At 40.2% G+C, this 15,681-nt stretch overlaps 1 protein-coding gene across 1 annotated transcript; it reads left to right on the top strand.

Moving 5' to 3' along the window:
• The first annotated feature begins 6,854 nt into the window (after positions 1 to 6,854).
• LOC116083862 (60S ribosomal protein L29-like) lies at positions 6,855 to 7,199 on the top strand. The gene has a single exon (XM_031360637.1). The coding sequence runs from the start codon at positions 6,855 to 6,857 to the stop codon at positions 7,197 to 7,199; it is 345 nt and encodes a 114-aa protein (XP_031216497.1).
• Positions 7,200 to 15,681: the final 8,482 nt, after the last annotated feature.

The raw sequence follows: 15,681 nt of genomic DNA, 5'->3' as shown, positions 1-15,681 counted from the left end.
CCCCTATAGACTTGACAAATATATGTCCTCTCAAAATGCTCAAAACATGAGCCCATTTAAATTCTTATAGTATTTATTATACTTGCTTTCTGGGTGTCTCTTCCAACAGGCTGGATGCACTCTTGAAGGTGGGACTTATATCTCAGGCAGTTTTGTATTTTCAGCATCTACGAAAACATATCAAGTTCCTGAAAGATTCCCTAGATATGTTAATTGAGTGACTGAATGAAGAAATGAATGATCAACAAGCCCACAAGTGAGTGTGATAACTTATCAAGTGTCACTACTATGATAGTAACCATACCAAGGACAGAATTCCCCCGAGATGGATTCCTCTTTTTTTTTTCAGCTAAACCAGTCAACAAGTCAAAACAAAGGAAAGTTGAAATGTTTTCCTTGATTTTTGGAAGCTCACTATCAAACCTTCTCATTCTAGTACAAATGACTCCCCCTATAGGAGAACCCCTATCAGTTCAATTTACATCCTGGAGTATCTATAACTATAAAAATTAAATATTAACTGTTTTTTTAAATTTATGGAACCAATATTTATTCTCTATAAACACATTGCTAAGCCTTTTAGGTGCATTATTAGGATTAATGTGACAAACAAAATGAAGTGAGTATTACCCTCATGTCTACATTTTACCTGATGCAAACTAAATATGCTGAAGTGAAATCACATGGTTCGCACACAGCACCAACAGGATTCCGACCGAGGGTGTTTAATTCTAAAGTTCATGCTCTTTACCAGCTGTCAACAACACCTTTCAAAATGTTACTAAATAAATCGAATTCTTTGATCATTTAATGTGAAAGAAAATAACAAAAGCAGACCCAAAACCTTAGTGCTGTGCTTTAGTCTCCGGTTATTTATTTGGTGCTTGAGGGTGTATATACCCGTAATGGCAATTTTATTGGGGGACACTTGAAATGGCTCCACAAAGAATGTCTTTTATCACAGCAGCATCTCGGTTTGGCATTGCTTCCAGTTTCTCTGATGAAGCGGTTTCATGTCAGATTTCTTTGCAGTGTGTGTGGTGTGTGTGTGTGTGTGTGTGTGTGTGTGTGTGTGTGTGTGTGTTTTCCACTATGTCCAACCACTCTGGTGGTGGCATATGGCTAGTTTTGTTAATTGGACTTTCTGTTATGCTGTGTCTGCAAAGCCTCTTGCAATTTATATTTGAATGTTTGTCACGCTCTGGCAGTCTGCTTTGTGATGTCTGTGTTTGTTTTGTGACCCATGACGTTGCATGCTTCTCAAGCTGAATTGTAGCAAATATTTTGAAGATGCCCCACCATGTGCTGGCTTTGTATTACAGTGTAATTCCTGTTTTTTCCTTAACCAAACACCTGAGTTATTATGGGAAAAAGTAGATAATGGGAAGGGTCTTATTTTAGCCAATTCAAGGAAATGGACTAGGTGAAAGCTATTTTGTTTGTCAAAGGTGAAATGCTGGGGGATTTGTGTAGCATTAAACATGTATAAAAGTTCATGATATGACCAGTACAGGATATGATCAAGAATCAGATGATGTAATGAATGAATAAAGAGAAGCCAACAAGAACCAAACTGAGCCCAGTTTGGTTCTTAAATGCAACTTAACTGAGTGTAACAGGGTGAGCTCAATATTCACCAGACAAGTGACACTGGACAAGGTATTACCACTCTCTGTGTTTCTGTTTTCTGCTCTTTTCAGTGTTGGTGATACTGATGTTTGTATCTATTGTAGAACTGTTGAGAGATAAATGAGCTATTGCTTATAAAGAATTGTAGACATAATACCACTCCTTTGTGGAAGACAATTTGAATGATTCAGTTTGATGAGAAGTAAGTTCTTGGCTATGTTGCTATTTGTTTAAGATCAACTTCTTAGAAATGTATGTAAAATGGCACTTATGCAATTATGTTATACAGAGCAGAGAGAGAGAGTCCTTAAAGCAATGTCATCACTAGAGACAAGATCCTGTGGTATTTGGTGTATATTTTCTGTTGATAAAATGATGACATTTCTGAGAGAAGACGAAGAGCCTCCAAATCCCCCCAATAAAAAGGACATAAAACCCATCAAAGATTCTGCAGCCCACTGAGACCTTCAGGCTGCTCATGTAAAATCCTGAAGAGACTTTTTCCTCTCCATTTCTACTTTCAAAAAGTGCAAAATCCATTTGTTTCTCTACCCTACAGTTTGCCATGTGTTCCTCTGGTTGTGGGAGAGTTGGGAAAGGAAGGGTAAAGAGGAAAGGTATACTGGCTGGTTTTGTGTGTCAACTTGACACAGGCTGGAGTTATCACAGAGAAGGGAATTTCAGTTGGGGAAGTGCCTCCATGAGATCCAGCTGTGGAGCATTTTCTCAATTGCCCCTTGTGGGTGGTGCCATCCCTGGGCTGGAAGTCTTGGGTTCTATAAGAGAGCAGGCTGAGCAAGCCAGGAGAAGCAAGCCAGTAAGAAACATCTCTCCATGGCCTCTGCATCAGCTCCTGCTTCCTGACCTGCCTGAGTTCCAGTCCTGACTTCCTTTGTGATAAACAGCAATGTAGAAATAAGCCAAATAAACCCTTTCCTCCCCAACTTGCTTCATGGTCATGATGTTTGTGCAGGAATAGAAACCCTGACTAAGACAAAGAGTAATCTAAAGGAATAAATTAACAGTAGGCAAAACTTAATCATATCTGATAGACATCATTATATGAAAACATAATCTCTTTGCCAAGGAACTCTTACATATTTTTCCTTTCAAAACAAAGTTTATAAGGAATTATTTGCCCACCATTAGTGTAAAACTATAGCTATTTGTTCACAGTGTTGAACTCTAGGGAAAATTAGAACTCCAAGTAAGCTTGACAAGCACAGCCCCACCCCTGCCCGGACAAGGACTGCTGCGAAATGCAATATACAAATCTGGGCAGAATAGGTGAGGGGCTGTGAGAACAGGGAGATTAGGCACATGACTCAAGCTGGTCAGAGGGACAGGGAAGTGAGAGGGACAAATAGGAAACAACAAGATTAGTGTAGAAGAAGCAAACAGGAAGGAGAGACAGACAGAGAGACAGAGAGCAATAGACCGATTGCTGGGGACAGAATCAGGCTTCATGCACACTATGAAAGCTCCCTACAACTTAGTTACAACCACCCCCCCTTAAGAAGCACCCATCAAATTCAGCAATGTTTTCAGGAGTTTAGATAATCTGCAGCAAGGGTACAAAAGGAAGCAGAGGGCTGGGGGATCAGTCAGAGGGGAGCAGGAAGGGCATCCACTCCCCTGAGTCTGGGCTCTGACTGTGGAGGAGTAACTTACATAGCAATAAAGGGACACATGGTCACAGAGGGGCCTTTCTCTTTCGTGTTTTGTACGGAGAAAGACATTAGGTGTGTAAAGAGTGTTGAGAAACTAGTAGATAGAAAAAACTAAAACAAGTAATGTCTCTGAGGACACAGAAAGTATGGGAGGAAAGATTCCAGAGCTGGGTAGTAATCGATTCTGTAATGGCATAACTTATCATAGCTGTGCACGTATCTCTATAAGCCCATTCCTATTCCCATGGGATTTTTAAATACTCATCATAAAATTGTCTAGAGTGAGTTGCGCATGATCAGGAACCATGTTTCTCTTCCTCATTAGTGTCTTCACTGAGGCCCATGGTATATGTTCAGTTCGTGGGGAGTTCGATACGCTGGGAAGACTTTATATATTTTTAAGTATAAGACAAAATAAAGAGGACCTGGTTCAGGGAAGCCAAAACATAGTATTTCAAGGTCAAAATGTGTCAAATAGCCGTAGCCTACAGGCATCTTTTTATAATTCAAGTTTGGGGGCTCTATCCAGTGGCAGCATGGTTAGTGTATAATTAATAAGATGCCTTCAGAACTTTCAACCCCGAGTTTGGCTCACTGCTTAAGGCCTCTAATTCTCAGTTTCCTAACAAGGAGAAAGCAAGAAAATATACTTAATGGATGAATATTCTTATGGAGTAGAATTACTACCTAAAGGTGCTAAAAATAAAATTTAAGAACCAAGGGCTGTATATATCATGTCACCCAGAGATTTTCACTCAAAACAGTGAAACCTAAGAGAACCATACCAAATAGATACTTATACTTATCTTATTTATACTAACAATGCTTTCCAACATTGTATTTATATTTATTGTTTAAATCTGTACTCAAACAACTTAATGAATACAAGCAATCCTAATAATGATTTTTTGGCTAGAATTGAAAATGTAGTTAAGGCCGTGGTAAAATACAAATCTCCTAAACATCTTTAGTTGATTCATAAGCTAGCCCCACCTATTATCATATAGATAATAAATAATAGATGGGTCCTGAATCTACATCTAACAAAAAAGAAATTGCAAAGTCTTCTAAGCAGCAATTAGGAAAAGAATTTAAAAATGAAAAAACTATAGGGCTATGAGCCTAGCCTTTAAAGGCTGAGCTATCTAGAGGGAGCCTACAACTGACAATACCTGAATGGACAGGAACCAAGGGCTGGATATCTCAGAGACCTAGAATAGAGTCAAACACAACTGGCAAAATAATAATAATAATGAAATGATTCTTAATAATATTCTGCTATCTTCTTAAATTTGGTGTCTAGCCTAATTGTTATCAGAGAGATTTCATCCAGCAATTGATGAGAGCAGATTCCAAATATTAGTTGGAGCTCAAGGAATCCCACAAAGGAAGTGGAGGAAGGATTGTAGGAGCTAGAGGGATCTAGGACACCACAAGAACATGGCCCGAAATCAACTAAGCAGAGTCATAGTGGCATGGTCATAGACATGAAGAACAATCATAGAGCCTGTCTGAGTCTGAACCACATCCTCTGCATATCTGTTATGGTTACACAGCATGGTGTTCTTGTGGGACTCTTATCAGTGGAAGTGGGTTTGTCTACGACTCTTTTGCCTGTTCTTGGGACCCTTTTCCTCCTACTGAGTTCCCTCATCCAGCCTTGATATGAGGGTTGTTCCTAGTCTTACTATAACTTGTTATGTAGTACTGTGTCGCTCTACTAGGAATGGCTGCTCTTTTCTGAATGGAAACAGAGAAGTGGATCTTGGGAAGAAGAGAGATTGAAGGGGTTGGGAGGGTCTGTGGGGAACTAGGAGAAGTTAAGGGAGGGGAAACTACATTCAGGATAAATGAAAAGCAAACAACCTCCCACAAAACTATGCGGCAAGAGACTGAAGACTGAAAAATAAAAGGATAATAGATGGATAACAAATGTATGAAGTGCGTGTGTGTGTGTGTGTGTGTGTGTGTGAGAGAGAGAGAGAGAGAGAGAGAGAGACAGACAGACAGACAGACAGACAGACAGACAGACAGACAGAGACAGACAGAGAAGGGAGGAAGGAGAGGAGAGGGAGGAGATATGAAGTTAGGAGAGAATGTGGAAAAGGGGGCCCAGGACTTGAAGGAGAACCATGGGGGTAAGAGGTATGACCTAAACACATCCTATTCATATATGAAATTATCAAAGACTATTTTTTAAAAATTCCAGGAACTAGAAAAATATATTTTTTAAATGGAAAGAGACATTAAAAGTGCATACATACATTTACTTTTGTAACATGTTTAAAATGAATGAAAATAACTCATGCTGATAGGACACAGAATAGTGAATTATTAATCAGACTTTTGTCACTGTGACAAGTACCTGTCAGAAAGTGTTTAAGAATATTTCTCTTCATGTCCCACGCTGTGGGGGACAAAGTCCAAGAACCACACCACATACAGCCAGTCCCACAAATGGTACAGAAATGCCATCAAGAAATTCCAGTCACTCCAATCTTTGTCTCTGTTACTCCTCCCATGGTTATTTTGATCCCTCTTTTAAGAAGAATCAAAGTATCCACACTGTGGTCTTCCTTTTTTTTTTTTTTTTTTTTTTTTTTTTTAGCTTTGTGTGGTCTGTGAATTATATCTTGGGTATTTGGAACTTTGGGACAATTATCAGTGAGTGCATATACCCTGTGTGTTCTTTTGTGATTGGATTACCTCACTCAGGATGATATTATCTACTTCCATCCATTTGCCTAAGAACTTCATGAATTCATCATTTATAGTAGCTGAGTAGTACTCCATTGTGTAAATGTACCACATTTTCTGTTTCCATTCATCTGTTGAGGGACATCTGGGTTATTTCTAGCTTCTGGCTATTATAAATAAGGCTGCTATGAACATAGTGGAGCATGTGTCCTTATTACATTCTGGAGCACCTTTTGGGTATATGCCCAAGGAGTGGTATAGCTGGGTTGTCAGGCAATACTATGTCCAATTTCCTGAGGAACCCCAAACTGATTTCCAGAGTGGTTGTACCAGCTTGCAATCCCACCAGCAATGAAGGAGTGTTCCTCTTTCTCCACATCCTTGCCAGCATCTGCTGTCACATGAGTTTTTGATCTTAGCCATTCTGACTGGTGTGAGGTAGAATCTCAGGGTTGTTTTGATTTGCATTTCCCTGATGACTAAGGATGTTGAACATTTCTTTAGGTGCTTCTCAGCCATGGGTCCAGCTGCATATGTAGAAGAGGATGACCTTGTGTAGCAGAGGATGGCCTTGTAGGATATCAATGAGAAGAGAGGCCCTTGGTCTTTTGAAGGCTTGATGCCCCAATATAGGGGAATGCCAGGAGAGGGAAGCAGGAGTGGGTGAGTTAGTGAGCAGGGGTAGGGGGTGGAATGGGGGGGTTCAGAGGGGAAATGAAGAAAGGGGATAAAATTTGAAGTGTAATTAAAGAAAATATCTAATAAAAAACTGCACAATATACGGAGAAAAAAAAAAAGAAATCCCAGTCACAAAGACATGAATCTCTTAAGGGGATTGAGCCCAAGTTCCTGAGGAGCATGCACTTTGCTAAGAAGCACAACAAGAAAGGCCTGAAGAAGATGCTGGCCAACAATGCAAAGGCAGTGAGTGCACATGCAGAGGCCATCAAGGCCCTTGTGAAGCCCCAGGCCATCAAGCCCAAGATTCCAAAGGGCTCCAGCTGCAAACTCAGCCACCTGGGGTTCATCAGTCACCCCACGCTTGGGAAGCAGATTCAAAGCTACATGGCCAAGGGGCATAGGCCCTGCCAACCAAAACCCAAGGTTCAAACCAAGGAAGAGGCCAAAGTTCCAGCTAAGGCCCAGGCTTCAATTCCAGATCAGGTTCCTAAAGGTGCCCAGGCCCCTGTGAAGGCCCCATAGAAAAGCTCCTGCCAATATAAAGACAGATGGACTGCTATGACACACCTACCTACACACTGTTTGCAGATGACCAGTGTCCTATGCTGTTTGTACAAATAAACTTGAGACAAAAAGAAAGAAGGGGGGAGAGGGGAGGAAGGAAGGAAGGAAGGAAGGAAGGAAGGAAGGAAGGAAGGAAGGAAGGAAGGAAGGAAGGAAGGAAGAAGAAAAGAACATGTTTAAGGAAGGAAAGATTTATTTTGGCTTACGGTTTCAAAGATTTTAGTTGGCTGGTTCTCTTGCTTGGGGCCTGAGGCAAAGGTGAATAAGGCAATGGGAACTTGTGGAAAAGAAGACTGCCCACCTCAGTGCAGCCAGAGAAAGGGAACCAACACCTATAATAGCTTGCTTCCTCCTCCCTCCCTCTTCAGTGCTGCTCAGGACCCCAGCCTGTGGGATGGTGTTTTGTACATTCAAGGTGGGACTTCTTTGAATAGTTAAAGATTCCTGGAAGAACCTTTACAGGCACATGTGAGGGCGATTTACTAATCCCATTGATGTTCCTCACCATACTCAAGCTGACAGCTGAGATCAACCCTCATAATCAGGCATCATGGTAAACAGTACTGAGGTAATTATGACCTCTTGCCTGAATGGGGTTTCCATTGAAGTACTGCTGTGATGATGTCATAAGCTAGAGACCACCAAGAGCTACCTCTTCTCAACGATTCTTCTACTTGATGCTCCTTTGGGAGTGCATATTTTTCTTTTTCAACTGTCAGTAGGAGAAAACTGTATCTTTACTACTGTGAAGCTATTTACGCTATCAGCTGAGTATTATATTTGTAATACATGCACTTTATTGGTCTGCATTATACAATAAAAACTTAAAAACAAAAGCAAAAAGAAACAATTTTCTGCATTTCTACTTGGCTAGTCTCTTCCTCTTCCTTGAAGCCTGACAAGAGTTTCTACACTGAGCAGCTGTTAATCAAGCCCCAGGACATGGGCTTCCTCCCAGAATTGTCTTTCAGAATGAGGTTGCACTGATTCTGTGTCCTCTGGGAAGCAAGCTTCCCTTTCCTCTCCTGAGACTCTCTGTCTCCTTCCTTAAAGAAAGCATGTGAGTGTATGAGGTGCTCCCAGAGCCCCTGGCAGGACAGAAGAAGCAGCACGAAGATGCCCTCCCTGTGCTGGCTCTCTACATCACATCCTATGTACGTTGCCTATGCAGCTCTATACGTGTCACAGAGTCAGTTTTATATTTGTGACTATTTTATGTTTCAGAAATTTCCCGGCTAAAATATCATCACCTGTGTGTCTGGACAATAACAGATACAGGCACATGCCCACAAAGCCCTTAAAAGCTACACACAAGTCTTTGTAAGGACATTTCCGGTACACCTGTGTCTTAGGGTGATTGTCTTCCTATATGATATTTCAGAATATACTTTTAATTAAAAGTGAAGGAAAAGAAAACATTTTTTTTCCTTGTTTTATTTAATATAGGGATCAGGCATTTTCTTTCTCTTGCTCTTCCTTTCTTATTATCTTTCTCTGTAAAAGAAAAGTTCTTACATTTTACCAGTAAGTCATCATAAAGCTCACATGAGGAGCCCCTTCCCCCTACCCACTCCACGTCATGATTGCTTTTAAGTTTACTTTGCTGACACCTACTGGATAAGATCTTTGCAACAAAGGCAGGTCATAACAATCCTGTTTCAGCTATAATGGACCAATATTTGTAAAATGAAATGAACTAGATTGGCTAGATTTAATTTGTTATCTGAATAAGCTGATTTCCTTTCTTCTTTCCTTCTATTCTTTTTTTATAAGAGAGAAACTATAAAGGCCCCACATTTCAATATCTTTGGCTTGAAAACAACAATATTAACTTTTCTCTAGTCCATTAATGGATGAGAAAATTGGTGTATACTTAACAGTCTGCGTCACGCTGTCATCTTCCTGCTGATAGATCTCCCAGTTCAACAAAGCAGATGAGATTAAAAATATTATGTAAATGAATCAGCTGGCTTCTACTGAGAAGTTAATGTGCTCTCCTCAGTCACTGAGAAAAGTGGTTTTAACTCCAGCCAGACACTTATGAGCTGTAATGTTGAGTAGAGGCTATAGACTTGTTACTTATGTGTAATGTTGAGAGAGGTGATAGTATTATTACTTCGTTATAATGTTAATTGTAACTCTAATCCCACAGATAATCTGTGCCTCTTATGAAACCTAATGTCTATCTGTCTCAAGCTCTCCATTGCTAGGTTGTACAAAGAAAGGTTCTGATAATGAGAATGTCTTATGCCCAAGTTAGTTCTAATTCTATAACCTAAGTCACTGTCAAATAATTCATTCAATTGTCACTACATACTTGGACTTTAAGTGGTGACTTAAGTGTTTCCATCCCAATAGAAATTCCTAGAATTACATGAGGGATGAATATCAATTGTCATTTCAACTTGTGGGCTTTTTGTTTCTCTCATATGCTCTCTCTCTCTCTCTCTCTCTCTCTCTCTCTCTCTCTCTCTCCTTTCTCTCCCTCTTTCTCTGGAGATAGATGATAGATAGATAGATAGATAGATAGATAGATAGATAGATAGATAGATAGATAGATAGATATGTGTATATATGCAGTTTTATTATTATTAATATACTTACCTCCTGATCTCAGTTTTCCCTCTCCTTTCCTCCCAGTGCCTCCCTTTCATGTCCCCTCCTCCCCATCCACACCCTCTCCCCTTATTCTCAGAAAAAAAAGGAGGCAAACCAGAAAAAACAGAATATCAGCCAGCCTTGACATAGCAAGTCACAGTAAGATGGAGTGCTTCTTCTATTTAGGGTAGACAAGTCAGCCTCATTAGGGGAAAGAGATCCAAAAGAAGGCAATAAAGTCAAAGGTAGCCTTGCTCCTGCTTTTGGAATCCCACATGAAGCCTTAGCTGTGCAGCCACTATGTGCACAGAGAGCTTATGTCTATTCCATGCATGCCCTCTGATAGGAAGTTCAGTCTCTATGAGCCCCACATGGACCCATGTTAGTTAATTCAGATTTTCTTATAGTGATCTTGACCCTTCTGGCTCTTTCTATCCTTTCTCCCCTTCTTCCATAGGATTCCTTAAGCTTCAGTTAATGTTTGCCTGTGGGTCTCTGCATCAATTTCCATTAGTTGCTGGATGAGGCTACTCTGTTATGCTAGGGTCCTTTATGAAAATACAGCAGAATAACATTAATAGTGTCAGGGATATGCTACCTCTCATGGCATGGGTCTCAAGCTGGGCCAGCAATTGGTTGGCCTTTCCCTCAAATTCTGCTCCATCTTTTACCCCTGCACATCTTATAAGCAGGACAATTTGTGGGTCTGAGTTTTTGTGGCTGGATTAGTGTCCCAATCCCTCCAAAGGAAGTCTTGACTAGTTACAGGAGATGACTAGTTTGGGCTCTGTATCCCCCATTGCTAGGATCAACTCACAGTTTTTACTAATGGCGGAGCACATGATCTGGTGACATATTTGGTAAATATACATGGAGATTTAATAATATTTTATAAATTACATATATGTTTATTACATACATGTATAATTTATTGCTGCAAATCATCCAATATGTACCAATTTTTTTATGTAGTCTCTATAGTTGCTGTGGCTCTGAAATCATACATAGTTTGACTAGAACTTATTTTCAGGTTCCAGAAAACTAAAAAAAAAATATCCTCCCTGGGACTGGAGTACTGTTGACCTCATTGAGGTCCAACTTAGGGAAAATCTGTGTCCAAGTTCTCTTGTGTTACCAGACTCATTTTTGCGTTGCTCAAAAGGCGGTCTTCTTTCTGATAGTTGTATGTCCGTCAGAGATTGACACAACATGCAGCAGTATAAAGTCCCTGCGTGAGCATCCTAGCATGGTACTCCTGCCCATGAGCATCCCATCATGGCACTTCTGCCTCATGAGCATTCTAGTATGGCACTCCTGCCCCATGAGCATCCCAGCATACTACTAGTGCACCATGTGCATCACAGCATAGCACTCCTGCCCCATGAGCATCCCAGCATGGTACACCTACCCCATGAGCATCCCAGCATGGTACTACTCCTGCCACATGAGCAGCTCAGCATGGTACACCTACCCCATGAGCATCCCAGCATGGTACTACTCCTCCACATGAGCAGCTCAGCATGGTGCTCATTTCATGCCATTCATCTCAGTCCAAGGCATCAGGGAAGAGATTCTCAGTCTAGACCATGTTCTGCTTTTGTGAACCACAACCACATTTTGGGATCCATATAATCACATACTGTCATTGCTAAACTCTACACAGGAGTACATGACAGGTCATACTCACATGAAAGTCATGGGCTGGGGACAGTCAGGATCATCTTTGACACTTTCCTTGACAATACAGCTCCAGAAATACCAAACTCATTTTCATTTGAAAAGAGTAATTTTTCCTTGGAAAGGCTGTGTGCACATTAACTTAATTGACAACATTTAAGTGAGCCTGGGTCCTTTCCAATAATGAAACAGTTCCAGTGAAAGGCCTGAGATCTGAGATGGAGGAAACTCCTGGCTGGCATCAAAAACTACAGGAGAAGCTGAAGATGTAGTCAAGTGATGTAGTGACTTACAAATGCCTAGCTATTTAATCCTTAGCCTACTATAAAAACAATACTTCTTGAATTATATCTGCCCTTCAGGAATAGAATACATGTGCTCCAAATGGCAAGTAACCACAGTAAAGTTATGAGATAGTCAAAGAAGATAGAAGTGGAGCTGGGGGTTTGCATCAGTGACAGAGAATTGTGTACATGCATGTGACCCTAGGTTCCATCCTCAGTACAGCAAACATAAAAATCATAAAGGAATCAAATAGACATTTTATACAAGCCTCACTGCCCGACAGCTATTTTAGATTTTAAAATCATACTTTCCAGAAACTGCAGTAAAAAATATTCATTGCTGAGGTTGCCACATCTTTCAACACCTCTGTCAATGGCCTTGAGTGCATTCGGAAAAACAGCACTCACTTGAAAAGTTCCCAAAACAATCTAGGCACTTACAATCTTGCCAACTTATTTGTCCTCCATTAATTCTTGAAATCTGTGACCATGGATTTGAGCAGAACTACAAACAATGCTGAAGCAAATGTTAGGGATGTTTTATTAACATAAATAAGCAATGCCAAATCATTTCTTATATTTAGAGAGCTGGGTTACGATGAAACGTGAGAGACGTTTTATGGATTTAAAGGTGAGTTGCAGCCAACTTAACATCAACTCATCAATGCAAGAACACTGCCAGTTTGATAATGAATGCTAAAAGAGTCAGATTTAATCTTCAAGGTAACCTTGCGGGCCACAGTATTACCCTTACATATAGATGAGGTAACTTAGGCAACTAGCCCAAGGTAGCTTTAAGTGGATGAAGGAATATATGCATAGAAGTATCCTTGGTTTTGTTTGTTTCTTTGTTTGTTTTTGTTTTGTTTTTTTGTTTGTTTGTTTGTTTGTTTGTTTTTCGAGACAGGGTTTCTCTGTGTAGCCCTGGCTGTCCTGGAATTCACTCTGTAGACCAGGCTGGCCTCGAACTCAGAAATCCACCTGCCTCTGCCTCCCAATTGCTGGGATTAAAGGCGTGTGCACCACTGCCCAGCTCCTTGGTTTTGAAACACTCTTGCATCAGGGTTCTGTGGAGAGAGGAAGTCACTAGGCAGGATCCTAGCTATTGGGAACACAGATTCTTGAGCCTGGCATTTACAAGACCCAGAAAACTGTTGATAGCTACTCTTACAGAAGCATTTCCTATTTTTATGGAAGAAAACTCCCATGTTCCAGAAACACGCCTTCCTGTAGCCCAGTTCTTGTTCCAGCTCTCCAGTTCATGATTTTATTTTATCATAACCAAGTCTAATCTGTTAGTCACATCTTTCAGACCAGAAAGAGGGCCTTTTTTACTATAATTATCCAGAGAAAGATACATTCCCCTCAAGGTTCTGGAAACTAAGTATCCTGTACAGCTGAATGTGTTAAAGAAGGAGAAAGGTAGAACAGGGGAGAAGAGGAGTGGGAGAAGAAGGGAGAGATTAAAAGATGCACGTAACACACATTTTAAGTAAATTAGTTGAACCTTAGCATAATATTTGAGCCTCAAATTCCTTTGAATTATGATTTTTTAAAAAAAGGAGTTATAAATTTTACCAAAGCTGAGGATGATTAAGTGACGGTGCTCAACCTTGCCGGTTTTGAAAGTCCAGCCACATTAAAGGCAGAAAAGTGATCTACTGATGGCAATCAAGCTAAAATTCATTAAGAAAATGAGTCATGGGTGTGTGTTTTCCGTTTCAGTGTGCCTTGTACATGATTTCAGCTATGAATCCTCTTTTATTTCCCTCTGCCAACCTTTATTGAAATCTATGATGCTGAAAGAAACCTAAGGGTAAGAAAGAGGCTATGCATTATTATTCAGAAAACATCCATGATCAGAGCAATGGAGAGCTCCTATTAGCATAAGATTCTCAGCAGCACATTCTGTGTTTACCAAAATGCATGCACGGTGATGTCAACTAATTTGTACTTAATCCATTGTTGGAATAATTTATTTATGAAAGTTAACTTGAATAGCATTGCGATCAGTGCAAGAATGGAGCAGAGCAGAGGTGTAAATCATTTAAATAAATAATAAAATGAAAGAAAAGAAGAATACAACCATCACTTCACAATTAAACCAGGTTAGACCTCTGTGTCATCACCCCATAAGGAAAGGGAGTGCCAATGCTCTTGCCAACAAACATCACCAAAGGGTGAAGTCTTCAGTCTTAGGGAATGGATTTATTTTGTACTGAGCAATTGCTGCCTTCAAATATGCTCTGTCTATTTTGATCTCCTTACTTTTTGTAAATGCTCACAAGGGATGCCAACATTTTCTACTCACTTTCAGAGACTGGCTGATTTCAGATGTCGGCACTTGGAGACCACTCACACTCCCAAGAATGGTATTCAGTGAAAGGACCTGTGTGAGCAGCAGTTGTTCAGTTCTGACCAGGACTCAATGAGAGATTAATTTCTGGAGTCAGAGTTTAACAACATCATATACAGTACAGCAGAAGCCTCATCCTCATCTGCAAACAATTTGACTATAAAAAATTGAAATAGCTCTCTATTAATAATTTCCCTCTAGCCAATTTTTGTTCATAAGATTTTGAAATTTGTTTTTGTTTAATGTGTATGAGTTCTCTATCTGCAAGTATACATGTGCACTGCATGCATGCCTGATGCTCAAGGATGTCAGGAGATAGTGTTGGATCCCTAGAACTGGAGCTACAGGTGTTTGTGAGACATGACATGGCTTCTCAGACCCAAAAGTGGTCTTCTGCAAGAGCAGCAAGTGCTTCTAATGGCTGAACCATTTCTCCAGCCCTTCTAGCAAAATACTGGTTTATTTAGAACAGAATCAGAAAAGAAAGAAGGACGTTGCATTGGATCCTTGAGTCTTGAAGGTAAGCTAAATGTACTGTCAGCCATTAAGTTTGTGCTTAGTCACTACAGTTAATTTTGAAGCATCCCTTTGTTGTTGGAGCAGAGCAGACCCTCTGTCCATTTGCCTACACTGAGCAGAGAAGCCAGGCCCATTCTTTTACACACCCTGTCCTCTCCTGTTCAGTAGAGTGTCTTTCCCTTCAAACTCCAAACTCCATACACTTACCTCATATGGAGCTATTCAGTTTCCTTTCCTCACATTCTAGGATTTCCTTACCCCAGCTAACTGTTCTCCCAGGTGGGTTCTTTCAGGATAGCTCAAAACCACCCTTCTACAATGAGATACAATATGGTAGTCACACACATAACATTGAAACCTAAGCTTTATATCTGTTAAACAGATGATCTCAGAAAGTCCCAGAGATATATACAATAGAAAAATTTTAAACCCAATATGAAATAAAATCACAAAGCAGATTATTGTTCATGTACATAGTACAGTTTCAGTAGAAGGCCAGGTTAGAATGTCAGGATTCTCCTTTTCAAGGCATTCACACTATTTTCCCACTGTGGTGCACCACCTTCTCAGCAAATCCTGGGCTCAGCAAAAATGGCTGTTCTCTTTGTGATATGAAACACTCAGTGACAACCAAAATACACAGCAAGTATGCTAAGACAGTGTTTCTCAACCTTCCTAATGCTATAACTCTTTAATACAGTTCCTCATGTTTTAGTAACTGTCCCCCAACCATTATTTCAGTGCTACTTTATAATTATAATCTTGCTACTGTTATGAATTATAATATAATTATCTGATATTCAGGTTATCTGATATGTAACTGCTGAGAAAAGGTCTCTCAACTCCTATAGGGGTTGTAACACACAGGTTGAGAATTGATGCTCTACACAATAATTAAGCAATTATTAATGGAGTTTGTGGTAAAAGAGTCTTATGTACCATGACTGAATAAGGCATCTTAGCCTATAAGTGTTAGCCCTGGTTGGCCTACACTTACTTATAGAAG

Source organism: Mastomys coucha, unplaced genomic scaffold, assembly GCF_008632895.1.
Source record: "Mastomys coucha isolate ucsf_1 unplaced genomic scaffold, UCSF_Mcou_1 pScaffold8, whole genome shotgun sequence".
Classification (NCBI taxonomy): domain Eukaryota; kingdom Metazoa; phylum Chordata; class Mammalia; order Rodentia; family Muridae; genus Mastomys; species Mastomys coucha.
This window is presented reverse-complemented; position numbering and strand designations above follow the sequence as displayed.